The sequence below is a fragment of the Choloepus didactylus genome, chromosome 21 (assembly GCF_015220235.1).
Source record: "Choloepus didactylus isolate mChoDid1 chromosome 21, mChoDid1.pri, whole genome shotgun sequence".
NCBI classification, from domain to species: domain Eukaryota; kingdom Metazoa; phylum Chordata; class Mammalia; order Pilosa; family Megalonychidae; genus Choloepus; species Choloepus didactylus.
This window is the reverse complement of record NC_051327.1, coordinates 28,356,856-28,370,001: the sequence shown is the minus strand read 5'-3', so window position 1 is coordinate 28,370,001 and position 13,146 is coordinate 28,356,856. Positions and strand designations below refer to the sequence as shown.

General features: G+C 58.7%; 1 protein-coding gene across 4 annotated transcripts in view; it reads right to left on the bottom strand.

The window, feature by feature from the left end:
* CRAMP1 (cramped chromatin regulator homolog 1) overlaps positions 1–13,146 on the bottom strand; it is a 66,873-nt gene that overhangs the window by 24,931 nt on the left and 28,796 nt on the right. For all 4 annotated transcript variants that reach the window (XM_037814106.1, XM_037814104.1, XM_037814105.1 and 1 more), the window contains exons 6-9: positions 11,914–11,962; positions 1,479–1,564; positions 1,077–1,200; positions 411–492 (exon numbers count right to left, since the gene is read on the bottom strand). In XM_037814106.1, the coding sequence (XP_037670034.1) occupies positions 411–492; positions 1,077–1,200; positions 1,479–1,564; positions 11,914–11,962 (341 nt within the window). The remainder of the gene's footprint in view (positions 1–410; positions 493–1,076; positions 1,201–1,478; positions 1,565–11,913; positions 11,963–13,146) is intronic.

Here is a 13,146-nt window from a genome sequence, read left to right as displayed (position 1 = left end):
CCAAGCAACGGCTGTGACCCAGAATTCTCTTCTTCGAGACGCCCGCGCCTGGCACACCGCCTGCCTCCTTGTGAGACCTGGCACAGAGCTGGCTCGGAGACAGGGCCCGTCCTGTTCCGATCACCTGACTGCTGGCAGGAACATGCTCCACGAACCAGACGGCAGCCCCTTCCGAGGAGGGCTGGCTGTGCCGGCGTTCTAACGCCCCAAGGAGGTCTGAAAGGGCTCCATCCCCGAAACACAGGGAAGGGTCTGAGTCTCCACTCCCGTTCTAAGTGAGCGAACACCACCGCACGGCCGCCATGCCCCGTGGGCCTACCGCCAGCCCAGTGCCAAGGAGAAGTGAGACCCCTTCCCAAGCAGCAGGCGCTGTGGAATTTCAAGGGTTTAATTACTCAGGAAAAAGATACAATTCGGACCTCATGGAGCGCCCACTTCTGCTTTAGGAATTCGATGAGGCTGGAGACCTTCCGGTGGAGCTCCACGATCATCCTGCAGAGGGAACAGACAAGAGCGGGAGGGAAACGCCCCTGGGCAGGGCACCAGGGAGCCTGTCCCAGGCCCCAGCAGGCCTAGCAACCACTGTTTAAACTGAAATTTCAAATTGAAATGATTGCAGATCTGCAGAGAGTTACAAGGAGTGACAGAGAGCTCCTTTCCACCAGTGGAAGCATCCAGCAGAATTACAGGGACATGGAAGACCCTGCCAGCCCGTCCTGGGTCCAAGGCCTTAATCGACCCCAAGAGAACAGAGAAGCAAAAATGGAAGACGGGCCACAGCCCACAGTGCCTGGAGCGCGGGTCAGGTGCCGAGCCTCGGAGAGTGGAGGAAGGGGAGGGCTTTATGGGGCCGAGGGGAGACCACGGCATCCCTTTCTTGCCCGACGTGCAGCCCCCACAGCCCCTGCAGGTGTGAAGCAGCTACTGGTGCTTCCGGGCCCCTCCCCAGCCCCTCAGCAGCCACCCTCTCCTCTGACGTCAGAGAACATCAAGCACAAAGCCAGGGAACAGGTGACGGTGCTGTGAGCACCTGGGGCTCGAAGGCCACCCCTGCCAGCTGCGGCATCTCCCGCTACCTGAGCCGTGGGTTCTGGGCCAGACTCTGCACGCGGGCCCAAGCGTGGTTGTTCCGCGGCTGCAGCTCCACGGGGACTTTCAGGGGCAGACGCACGGGCTTCTGGTCCTCCTCGTCACTCAGGCCTGCGGCGGGAAGAGTCTGTGAGCGCCTGGTGGAGGCGGCCGCCCCCGGAGGGGCGCAGGGGAAGCCGTGCAGGCAGCTCTGCCAGTACAGCAAGTGGGCGGGGGCCTCCCATGTGGCTGCTCACGCCGCACGCAGGCAGAGGCCACGCGATCCCTCCCGACCGCACCCAGGGACTCACCGCGGGAGCAGGACAGACCCCCCAGGGCCAGCGCCAAGCAACCACCGCCGGACAGCACTGCTCAGGCTGGCCCCCCTGCACCCGGCCCTCCTCACGTACCGTCGGGGTCACAGAGCCTCTTCAGGGCCCGGCACATGGGTGCTTTGATGCGCAGGTTCCGCCCCTTGTGACGCACTGTGGTGGCCCTGGGGGAGGGGTGGGGTGGAGCTGAAGCCCCTGGGCAGCCGAGGAGACCAGGGCCGGGCGTCCCTCCTCTGGGGGTCCCCACACCCCTCGGGCCTGCTGCTGCACCCCCGCCTCACCCTCCAGGTGCCCGCGGACAGCTGCTGCGCTGACCCCTCCCCGCCCCGGGCGCCCACTTCCGTGGGGTCGCCTGCCTGCCGGCCTGCCCGCCCTCTCCCCCTGCTCGGAGCCGAGGGGCCACGAGGCGGTGTCTCTGTCAGCAGCAGCGGGCACGGGGCCGCCCCAACCTGTTTCCCACGACTGCAGGTGCATTAGAAGACACAGGTCAAGCAACTGCCGGACGACTGATGAGACGAGTCCCAAAGCCACAAACACACTCCCTTCTACAAAGCACACCGAATGCTCTGGAAATGCTCAGGGAAGGACACTGTGTCAAAAAGCCGTGGTCGAGTCAAAGGTGGGCAAGACGACTGTCAGAGGGGAGTCTGGGAGGGTGCGGCGGTCGCCCTGTGCACACGAGCTCTGTTTCGCTCCCCGTTCAACTGGGAACCGCGGGCACGGACCACGCCGTGGTCTCCGAGAAGAAAGCAGCCCAGCACCAGGTGGCTGCAGGGGGACGCACCACTTGTACAGCTCATCAGATGCCCCAGGCATGTCTACGCCATCTTTATGCTCTGCTTTCACCAACTTTTTCAACTGACAACCAACTACCAGTCGCCATGACGTCAGGGGAGAGAGCTTTTTCTGGTTTCTAAGAAATAGCCAGTGAAAAAGTTACGAAACACATAAGGAATGATTATAAAAATGTGTGAGAACCAAATTGATTATTTGCATCTGTATATATTTGTACCTGCAGCTATGCATACATTTATGCAAATAACTTTCTTGAGGAAAAGTTCAGGATACACGCGAAACGGCCCTAAGTAATTTCCCTTCATCCAGCCACTTTTGGGGGGGGGGCAGTTGGGGGGAGACTCCTTATATTTTATATGTTTGTAGCATTTGAAATTTTAAAAAGAATGTATTAATATCATAATTGTGTATACAAAAAAATGCCACCTGGACCTGGAGATCCGAATGCAAGCAGCCGTTGAGGATGGCAGCCGCTCCCGCCGGTGCTCCAGGCCTGGTGAAGGGGCAGCACCCAGCACGGCCGCTGCACAGGGAGGAAGCCAGCCTCCGGCAGCTCTGCCAGAGCGTCTGTAACTAACCTGTACCTCTCAGGACACAAAGCGATGTCCCTCCTTCACGGAAGGGAAGGCATCACGGAGACTCACTCCCCTCAGCCATGGGTTTTGGCACGGAGCCCCCAGAGCTTTTGAGGCTTTAAGCAAGTGCTGACATGGCCAGACTGACAGATGGGAGGTGCCCAGGGGTGGGGGCAAGGGGCACGTGGGCCCACTGGGGTGCTCTAGCTGCTGCTCGGCAGCAGGACACGCCCACCCTCGCACCCATTCTCTCCAGCTACTAAGTCAGCTGTCTATCCGTCCACCCACCCACCCGAGGGCTGACTCAGACTCATCAAGCACAGGACATCAAGGAGCAGCCTGGCCAAGGAGACCCGAGGGCCGCCAGGAAGGAAGCTTCCAGGCCGCCCCCCCTTCCGTCCGGGGGACAATTCAGAGAGCAGCAGAGCCCTCAAGTGACAAGCACAGAAAACCATGTCCCGCTGGACAAAGTTCTGGGATCTGAACCATGAGTTGAGAGGACAAAGCACAGCAGCATTTCATTCACGAGTTGGAGCAAGACTGCGGACAAAGGAGTTGGGGGAGATTTTAGAAAAAGCAGTAACCACGCAAAGTCAGTTCTTAATCTCCTCCTGTGAACTGCTCTGCGAACCCAACGGTTTCTCTGCTCACCGCTCAGTGTCCCATCCGCCCCCAAGCCTGGAACAGAGAGGAGTGGCATGTGGCACCTGTGTTTGAGACAATCACACTTTCCGTTAAACTGCTATTTTGTGACTTCCCTTTTTCCCTTTTTGGTGAAACGGAGCACCCCTTCACCAGGTAACCATTCTTGCCTCTTCTCTCAAACAGAAGTTGAGTGGCAGCGGACACGGGGCAGCGCACAGAACCAAGGGCGAGTTCCAGGGCCACAGTGAACAGAGGGTCCAGGGCTGGTGGCGTCCCAGGAAGGGGCCAGAGCCCCCCAGGCTCCCAGCAGCCCCGAGCTGGGAGACCGGGGAGGCTTCCCCAGGGCACCGGGCGCCGTCTGTAGAAGAAACACAACTCGGCCTCAGACTGCCCCGATGACACAGGAGTCACAGTGACAAAACAGACAACTGTAATTCTGCTCTGTGCACAGAATCAGGCTTTCCTTTCTGAAATGAGATTCATCTTCTTTTCTGCTAGGCAGAAGGTCTGGAACTAAACCCACATGAGGGCAGCCAGTTCATTCCTGACAAGGCTGCAAAGCAGTCCTGTGGGACGGAGGAAGGACAGGCCTTTCTCCAAATGGTGGACTACTGGACATCCAAGGACAAAAAAAAAGAAAAAAAGAACCCCAACCCAAACCTCACACCACATACGAAAAACAATTCAAAGTGCGTCCCGGATATGAACGTGAAGTGTAAAACCACAGAGCGCTCAGAAGGGAGCCTGGGAGAACATCTTTGGGTCCACAGCTCAAGCAAAGATTTCTGACACAACACTAAACACACAACCCGTAAGTAAAACAAGATGACAACCTGGACTTCAGCAAGCTAAGAACTTTTGCTCTGGCAATGACATTATTTAGAGAATGAAAAGATAAATCTTATATGGGGAGAAAATATTTATAAATCACAAACCTGACGAAGATATGTATCCAGAGAATGTAAACAATTGATCTATATTCAATGATGAGAAACTGGGCACAAGGCTTGAGCAGATACTGCGTTGAAGAAGGTACACAGACGGCAAACAAGCCCAGGAAAGAGGCTCATCGTCAACAGTCATTAGAAAAATGCAACAGAAACTTCTCAAGACACCATTTCCCACCATTAGACTCACTGCACAACAGCGACTGAGAACACCGGGCGCGGGTGAGTGAGGGGGGCCACGGGCACCCTAACTCCACGAAGCAGTCTGGAGTTCCCTACTCAACTGGACACACACTGGGCATCTCCAAAGGAAAAGCCAAGTTCACCAAAATAAGCACGTGAACGCGGAGAGCAGATTCCTTGTAATCACTGAAACCTCTGGGGTTGGACGGACAGACTGCCGTGCGTTCGAGCCACGGACACCACTGGGCCAGCAGCAGCTGGGTGAGTCTCCGGCAGGTCTGCCGAGTGACAGTGGCCAGCCTCACTGGCTGCGTCCCCAATGATTCCACTTCCAGGATGTGCTGGAAAAGGCAGAACCACAAGAATGGAGAGGAGCTCAGCAGGTGCAGTGGCCGGGGCGGCACGAGGAGGAGGCAACACCAGGGGCTGATGGGATGGGGCTGTAACCTGCCCGGCGTCACTCAGTGACCCCATCTGTAATACTCAGAACTGGATGCCATGACCCAATCTGTTCTCCAGCTCCCGACCAAGGACCCCGACTTCAGGTCCTCCAAGGGCTCCCCAGCCGGTCTTGGGAATTGTAACTTTGACACACCACAACTGTGTCGTGCAGCCCATGCTCACATTTCCCCAACTGCCCGTCGGGCCCTTTAACTGTTTTCTTTCCATTTACCTTGTGATGAAAGAGCCACACCTTCCTGACCCCAGTCCCCGTGCAGAGGACGCACCACGACGAGGGTCTGGTCGTTCTGCGGGATTCGAAGGCAGCTGCTCGTTAAACCAACACCACCCTGAGCTGGCCACTCTGGTACTGCATCCTGTCTCCCACCACTCTGCAAGGCTGGCGTCATCCGCCCCAACCACACAGCCGGCGACGAGCCCACGGAGGTGAGGGCACCTGCCCAGGCCACCCAGCCCGCACAGGCTGGAGCTGGAATCCCACCCGGCTCTGTCCTCGGGCCTGTGGTCTCGGGGTGGGCTGCACGCACCAGCAGGCATCTGCAGCCTTCGCCTTTTCTTCGTTGTCTGTGAGCCATAACGCAGCACACATGCCTGCAGCGGCGGGGTCTGCACCAGAGACCAGAAGAGTCCACAGCGTAGCAGAGAAGAAAGATCAAGGAATTAAAGCACAACGTGGGCAGATGACACATCTGCGCACGCATACACAGACAAGGGGACAGACAGCGATGCAAACCAGTGCCCAGTCAGGAGGGTCTTTCCCTCTGTGACCCCAAGGGAAGGGCACACAGCTGTCCACTGCCCTATCCTTCCAACTGCTCTACGTGCTCAAACTTTTTGGCAATAAAACTTGTTAAAAGATCGAAAGTGAGCACCTAACTTCTTAAGCATTTGTCTCTCGGAGGAGGAGCTCACAGTGGCAAGAGTGAACACGCTGCCCACGTGGTGCCCGTCAGCTTCCTCAGGCAGCTTGTGACATCTAGGGTGAGCCCCGGCTCCAGTCGGCCCTGAGGGCTGGTGAGGGGATCCCAGGACTCACATCTTGGCACCTGTGGGGATTTGGAGCTTTGCTGCCTGAGTCTCGACAGAATGAGGTGAGGGGAGCGGCCCTCAGAGCCGGCCTCGAGGAGGGAGGGCCTCCCAGACCCCGGCCACAACACACATGGCTTCTGAAGGCAGGAGGGCTGTGCGCAGTCAGAGTGAAGCCTTCCTCCCAGCCCTGAGCCGAGCGCCCAGCAGCTCTCCTCAAGCCAGCAGCCCGGGCCCCGAGCCGGCACGCAGGCCAGCAGACAGCGCAGGTGTGCCAGGGAGCCATGGCCGGAGCTTCTCCACACCAGCAGCCTGCCTCCTGTGAGGCGCCTCTGGTCCCTGCCCAGCCACGCTGTCCAGTCTGCAGGGCACACCAAGGGGCAAATACCCCACCAAAAACCCCTCCATCAGCCGCAGAGGGTGGTGCCACTAGGCCGTGACAAGGCCCCAGGCACAACGGGGCCTGACAATGGCTTCAGCTGTGGGGAGTCTTCCTGTTGCCAGGAATACAGGTAAATGCATTTTTATAACTATAACCCCACATAGAAAACTTGACTACAGGAACTTAAACTGGTGAAAAGGAACTTCTTTCCCAATGAGGAATTCTTCCCTGCCGATCAAAGGGCACTGTGTCCAGCGTTCTAGTGACGACACACACCTGAGGGCAGTGGCGCGGCCCTGCACCCACCATCCCGAGAGCCGTGCTGAGCCGGGCCCCCACCCGTGGGCGCTGCACTCACGGGAGCCTGAGAGTCACATCCCACCTGAAGCCGGTGTGAGTGCCGCCACAGCCGATGCCAACCCGGGACCAGCCCTCCACTCGTCACATGGGGTGCGTTCCCAGAGGCGGGCGGCTGGGCCCGAGATGGCCACTGAAAACAGGGTCACAAGCGGACCCCCGGCACCGGCGCAAACGCCATCTCCGGCTCTGGCGGTGAAGAGCTGTGGAGTCGCAGCAACCCAAGCTCCGAGGGGTTGCTCTGTTCCAAGTTGTCTTTCTTTTTACTAAGAGTGAACGGAGCATCTTTTCAGGTGCCAAGAAGCCATTTAAATTTCTCCAGTGCAATGAAATGCCTGTTCACATGCTGCCCGTCTTCCAGTGAGCTACCCACCTAACTTCTCGCTGCTCAGGGAAAATGGCTGGCTTATGTCACGTGCCATCAAGAGAACATATTTTTCTCCAGTTACTTTATGCACTTCAAAAATTTCTATCTGGTGATCTGCATGTCACTTGCAGCCTGAGGCTGCGCCAGCCTTCCTGCGTGCTCCCCTGCGCCTCCTCAGCAGCAGGGCCCACCTGTCCCCAGCTCTGTGTGCAGCTGCTGCGACGCCCCTAAGACGGACGCTGGAGACTGGCCGGAGGGGAGCAGAGCTGGGCAGAGCGGGGCCATCCACCATGGAGGAAGCTATCAAAGAGCTTTCTGAATTTGCATTTCTGCATTTTCCTGTGAGCATCTCATCCCTTCCTATGGTTATCAGCCTCCTGCATTTCTCCTGCTGTGAGCTGCCCGTCTGTCCGTCTGTTTTTTTGGAGGACTGGGTTTTTCTCATCCATCTGAAGGGATTCTCATTTGGCAGTTTGGGGAGGACCCACGCTGCTTGGTGTTGGAGCCTCCCAGGACCTTGTCACAGGGGACCACAGACTGGGCAGCCCACACCACAGGGACCCGTCCTCTCACAGGCCTGGGGGCCGGAAGCGCTCCCCGTGCCCGTGGAGGGGGACCCAGCCCTGCCCCCGGTGGCGGCTGCCAGCGTTCCTTGGCCCTCCCCGCGCACAGACACAGCCCCCCAAGCCGAGTCTGTCTCCACGTGGCCTTCTTCTCCACACGTCTTCTCCTCTTCCAAGGACCCCGTCTTTCTGTTCTTAGGGCCCACTGACCCTGCGTGGCCTCCGCTTCACTTGGCGACTTCTGTGAAGACCCCATGTCCAAGTACAGCCCTCGCAGGTTCCAGGTGGGCGTGGACGGGGGCACCGCTCGAGCAGTGTGCTCAGGACAATCAGAACCTCAGAAGTGGCTTCCCACGCCTTCCTCTAGGATTTCCATGAGTCAATATTTTACGTTTAGATTTTTCCCATGTTCTGGCATTACATTTTTTTTAGTATGAAAATCAAGGATATGCAGTAAAAATTCAGAAAGGACCCAAGAGAGCCAAAGGCAGAGACTCTCCCTCTTGGCCCATCTACACCGGCCTCTCTCCTTGAACAACGTCACGTGCCCTCTCGAGAAAGGACGCATCTATGATGGAAACAGTAAACTAGTGGAAAATCCCTTCTGCTAAGGAACCCAGGAGGCACCGCACTGCACTTCTCAACTGGGTCCACCCCCCACAGCCGCTGTGTGCCCATCTCCCCACGCTCCCTCCAACCCCACCCGGGTTCAGGCTGGCTCAGCGCCCACCCTTCACGAATGCAGCTGCATGCCAGCCCCAGACCCGCCACGCCAAGCTGCCCACACTGTGCTACCTTCCAGACGTCCTCAGCCATCTCCACGTCTTTTCCAGCAGACTTTAGAATCACTGTGTCGGGCTCCAGTAAACGTGAACCCGTGCTGGCAACGTGGACCCAGAGGTCAGGATGGAGGCTCCCTGAGGACCAGAAGGGGGTTTGGGGGGCTTCTGAAAAGGCTGGGTGTGCACAACTCAAGCCAGCGAGACCCTCTGGGGACATTCATGGAGCCACGCTCCCCAACAGGTGGGTTCTACTTCAGTCAGAGCTTTAGAGCTCCAACACCCTGCACTGCCACTCCGAAACCAGGCGTACAGAGCTACGGCTAGTGCTGGGAGAGGCGACGGCCTCACAACACCATGACTTTCCAACCGGGATCACCTTCCTAACTCCTAAGCCGTCCTTCACGGGCCTCAATTGTTAGACTGTTTTTCAACAAAAGCTCTTCTATATTCCTTGCTAAGTTTATATCTAGTTCTTTTTTTTTTTTTTTTTTTTTTTTTGCTAAAAAAGTAAAGGGGGTCTTTAAATTAACTGTAATAACTGATTTTAGATAGTACAAAAAATAAAACAAAAAAGGGAAAAGCGGTTAGCTTCTGTCGCTATCCACTTTGGAGCTCTAACTGGCCCGGCACCCCTCAGCTGAGCCTCTCCAATCCTCTCACTGCCCAGCCACGCCACCCGCAAGGAAAGATCACGTGGACAACTTTGCCACTTCCTTTCTCACATTTTTTAACTTTCTGCACACCCTGATCACCACGGCCCCCAGCAGTCCTGGCTGGACCTTCAGTAAGGCTTTCGTCTTATCCATTTCACTTCAAAAGAAAGTTTCAGCTGAGAATGGTTTTAGAGTTTGCCCCTTCTGGTTACCCACAGTAACGTCTCCTTTGGCCATCAGTGGGCCAATGCTGGCCTGTGGGCATCAACACAAGGCCACAGCCCCTCCCTCCCTCCTACCCCTTCTCTGCCCCAGGCCCCTCCTGGTGTTGGGGAGCTGCCTCTGCAGCTCCTTGGGGCGCGGGCAGGGTTGGACGCCCTCGTTCGTGGTGCCCTCTACCTGGACAGGTCCCCTGCCTCCCCTGCGTGTAGCCTGGGGTCACGGGCCTGGGGAGGCGGGCCCAGGGTTGACGTGCCCGTCTCGTCACATCCTGCCCAGGGCGCGCCCTCCATGAGGCTCACCGCTGCGAACACCGACCCTGAGCTCCTGGCCGAGGTCGTGGTGGCACGTTCCACCCCATGAAGCGACTCCTGCCCTCCTGCCCTCTCTGGACCACGACGCCATGTTCAACAATCTGCAGCCCTGAGCCTCGGTGCGAAGGTCCCTGGGCCACACTCCACCCCCTCGGAGGCGGAGCAGCTAGGTAAAGACGGGGACCGACGGCAGCTCTCCCGGTTATTTATTCATCCAGTCCTTCACGACACCAGAGTGGGCCTGGAGATCGTCATTTTATCCTTGGGATGACGATCCACCGAGGACACCATGCACACGTGTGGACCCTTCCCCTGCACTCCAGCCGGCTCAGGACCACCCGCCCCAGGCCTCAGGAGCTGCTCCTCACTGACAGTCTGGCAATTCCTGGCCCCAGCCCGGCCCCATCGGCACTCCCAGGCTTCCGGGTAGGTCCAGGGTGGAACCAGGGGCACCGGCCCCACCGGCCCTGCACTGGCGGAGGCTGAGCAGCCCGACAGCAGGCAGGGGGCGGCCAGAGTGCAAGGGAGGCCCGGCCAGGTGGGCAGGGCTAAGGCAAGGAGGTGAGTGGGGGCGGCAGAGCAGCGAGTCCTGTCCTGAGGGCTTGGGGGACGGAGCGGTCAGCTCAGCGGCCCTGGTGAGGGGGAGAACATGAAGGACGGGGCAGCCACTGAGACCCCATCCCAGGCAGCACAGCCGCACACGGAGCCCCCAGCCTGCAGCGGGGAGGGGCCAGGGCCGCGGCCACGATCACACAGGCCCCACCTGCAGCCGTTGGTGAGGAGCAAGTGGCAAGGGGCGGGGTGCTGCTTGGAATCTATATGTACCCCAGAAAAGCCACACTCTTTTAATCCAATCTTGTGGGGGCACACCTATTGTGGTGGGACCTTTTAATTAGATTATTTCCATGGAGATGTGACCTTGCCCACTCAAGGTGGGTCTTAACACTTTACTAGAGTCCTTTAAGAGGGCTCACAGAGAGGAGCTTAGAAAACACCCCAGGAGAAGCAAGGACCCACAGGAGAAGCGAAGAGAGCCAGAAGCCCAGAGACGTTTTGGAGAAAGCCATTTTGAAACCAGAACCCAGGAGCAAAGGACCAGCAGACGCCAGCCACGTGCCTGCCCAGCTGACAGAGGAACCCAGGATGCCATCAGCCTTCCCTCAGAGAAGGTGTGTTCCTTCTGATGCCTTGATTTGGACATGTTCATGGCCTTAGAACTGTAAATTTGCAACCTAATATATCCCCACTGAAAACCCCAACCCACTCATGGCATACTGCGTTCCGGCAGCTTCAGCACACCGGAAGAGGCAGCCAGCTATGAGGGAGAGGAGACGCCTGTGGCGTGTGGGATCCCCCATCCAAGGCACAGAAATGGGGGCACGTTATGAGTCCTTCTGGAAGCCCTGCATTAGGAAGGGGAGCAGGGCCCCAGAAGGGTCAGCGGGAGAGGGAAGAGAGCAGAGACGGAAGCAGCTCGCAGCGCCCTGGGGCCACCTCAAGGGGCAGAAACCGGAGGAACGCAGAGTCCAGACCCCTCAGCAGGGACCCAGGGACCAAGGGTCAGGCCCTTGGGGTGGAGGTCACAAAGGCTGCACCCAAAACTGAGGCTGGTGAGCACACAGTCATACGATGGGGGAAACGGAGGACAGCCGGGGGCTCCTAGGCAGTGAGCCACCAGGACCAGTCAGGCCTCGGGAGAGCAGACAGCGCGCGGGTCGCGGCTGAGTGGGAGCCGGGTCCCTCGGGCTCGGGCTCACAGGTGCCGTGCGGCCAGAACCTCAGAGCTCTCGGCAGTGTAACGGAGGGGGACAGAAAGCCGGAGCCTCGGCTCTGCCCCAGGTGTCCCGAGCCTCAGAGGGCTGCAGAGGAAGTCACTGGTACAGGAGACAGAAAACACCGACAGGAGCAGCACGGAAAAAGACCAGGAAGATGAAACAGAAAGGTGGAAGGGGAGGCTCTCCAGAAGCTAGACAGGAGTGGACGCTGTGAGATGCACGAAGCACGAGAGGAAGGAAAGAAGGGACGGCACTGAGGATGAGGTGAGACGCCCAGAGAGGACAGGCCGCTGGGGGTGGGGGGGGAGGCGAGCTGTCCCCGGCGCAGCTGCCTGTCTCTGGGCAGCGGGACCAGGATGGCGCCCGGTGAACTCCGCGGTGCGCTGGGGAGCAGTCCTCCCAGAGCACTCCAGGAAGCAACGCCACCCCCCATGGGCCCAGCTGGGGCTGCCGGCGGGACCCACTTACCCGACCTGGATGAGTTCGCTCAGCTTGGCTGCGTTCTTGTCGTCCATACCTGAAAACGGAGACAGAGAAACGGAGAGCATGAAACTGCAGGCGCGAATCCGCCAAGGGTCGTGTCTGATTGTCCTCAAGAACTCAGGTCCTTCACCCTGTACTCAAGGGCCTCGGAACAAAGCCCCACCCCACAGGCGGCCCTGCTCCCCTCATCGTGGCCGGTGCCCCCCGCCCGCCAGACTTCCCTGGCAGGCCGGGTCCACTCCGCGGCCGGCACAGCTGAGCTCTCCCCCAGCAGACCCCATCCAAGCCCCCTGCGGGCCCCGACATCCACCCATTCGGCCAGGTCTGCTCTTTGCACACCCATAGCTGCCCGGCTGCTGAGTGACGATCCAAGACCCTCGTGGCTCCCTGGAGCAGACCCCCCATTTCCTGCCTGCGGGGCACTCACTGCTGTCAGCCTTTCCTCAGACACTGAAGCTTCAGGGAGAAGCCGGGGGGCGGGTGTTTGGGGGTTCACGGTAAAACTCTCAACGCTTATGTAAGAGTGAAAACAGTAAGCACACAAACAGCCCGAAAAACAAAGACAACGAGCAATCTTACAAGCAGCCAGAGAAAAACCACGTGTCCTGTAAGAGGAACGAGGAGACCTCCACCTTCTCCTCCGACGTGCCGGGGACCAGAGGCAGCGCTGTGGTGCCACAGTCGGCAGAAACCGCCGCCGAGAATAAAGAAGAAACCAAGTCTTCTCAGGGAGTAACCAAGGGGCTGCAAGCCGGAAACGGCAAAGGAAGCTCTTCGGGCTGACAGAGAGGGATGCCAGGGAGAATCCTGGGACTTCAGGGAAGAATGAAGAGGGCTGGGAAGGGCAAACGTCTGGCTGCGCTCACACAGACGCCAAATCCAGCCACAGGGAGATGCAGGACACCAACGGCCGGGGAGACGGAAAGCAGGCCCAGGTGACCAAGGAGCACCAGGGCATCCGTGCTCATCAGGAGGCGAGCAGGAGCTGACGGGCATGGGGCCAGGGGAGGGGGATTCACGCAGAAACACCCCAAGGTTGGCAGTCAGCTGTGCAAATGGAAAGAGGCCTCAAGGCGGCCTGGAAGGGGCTGGTAGGTGGGTGAGAAGAGGGTGGGGACCAGAGCCAGAGCACGCCGCAGGGACCGGGCCGGGCTTTCTGCCTTGTCCCAGGAGCAACGAGCAATGAGAGGCCACGGAAGTGCACGTAGCAAAAGGAAG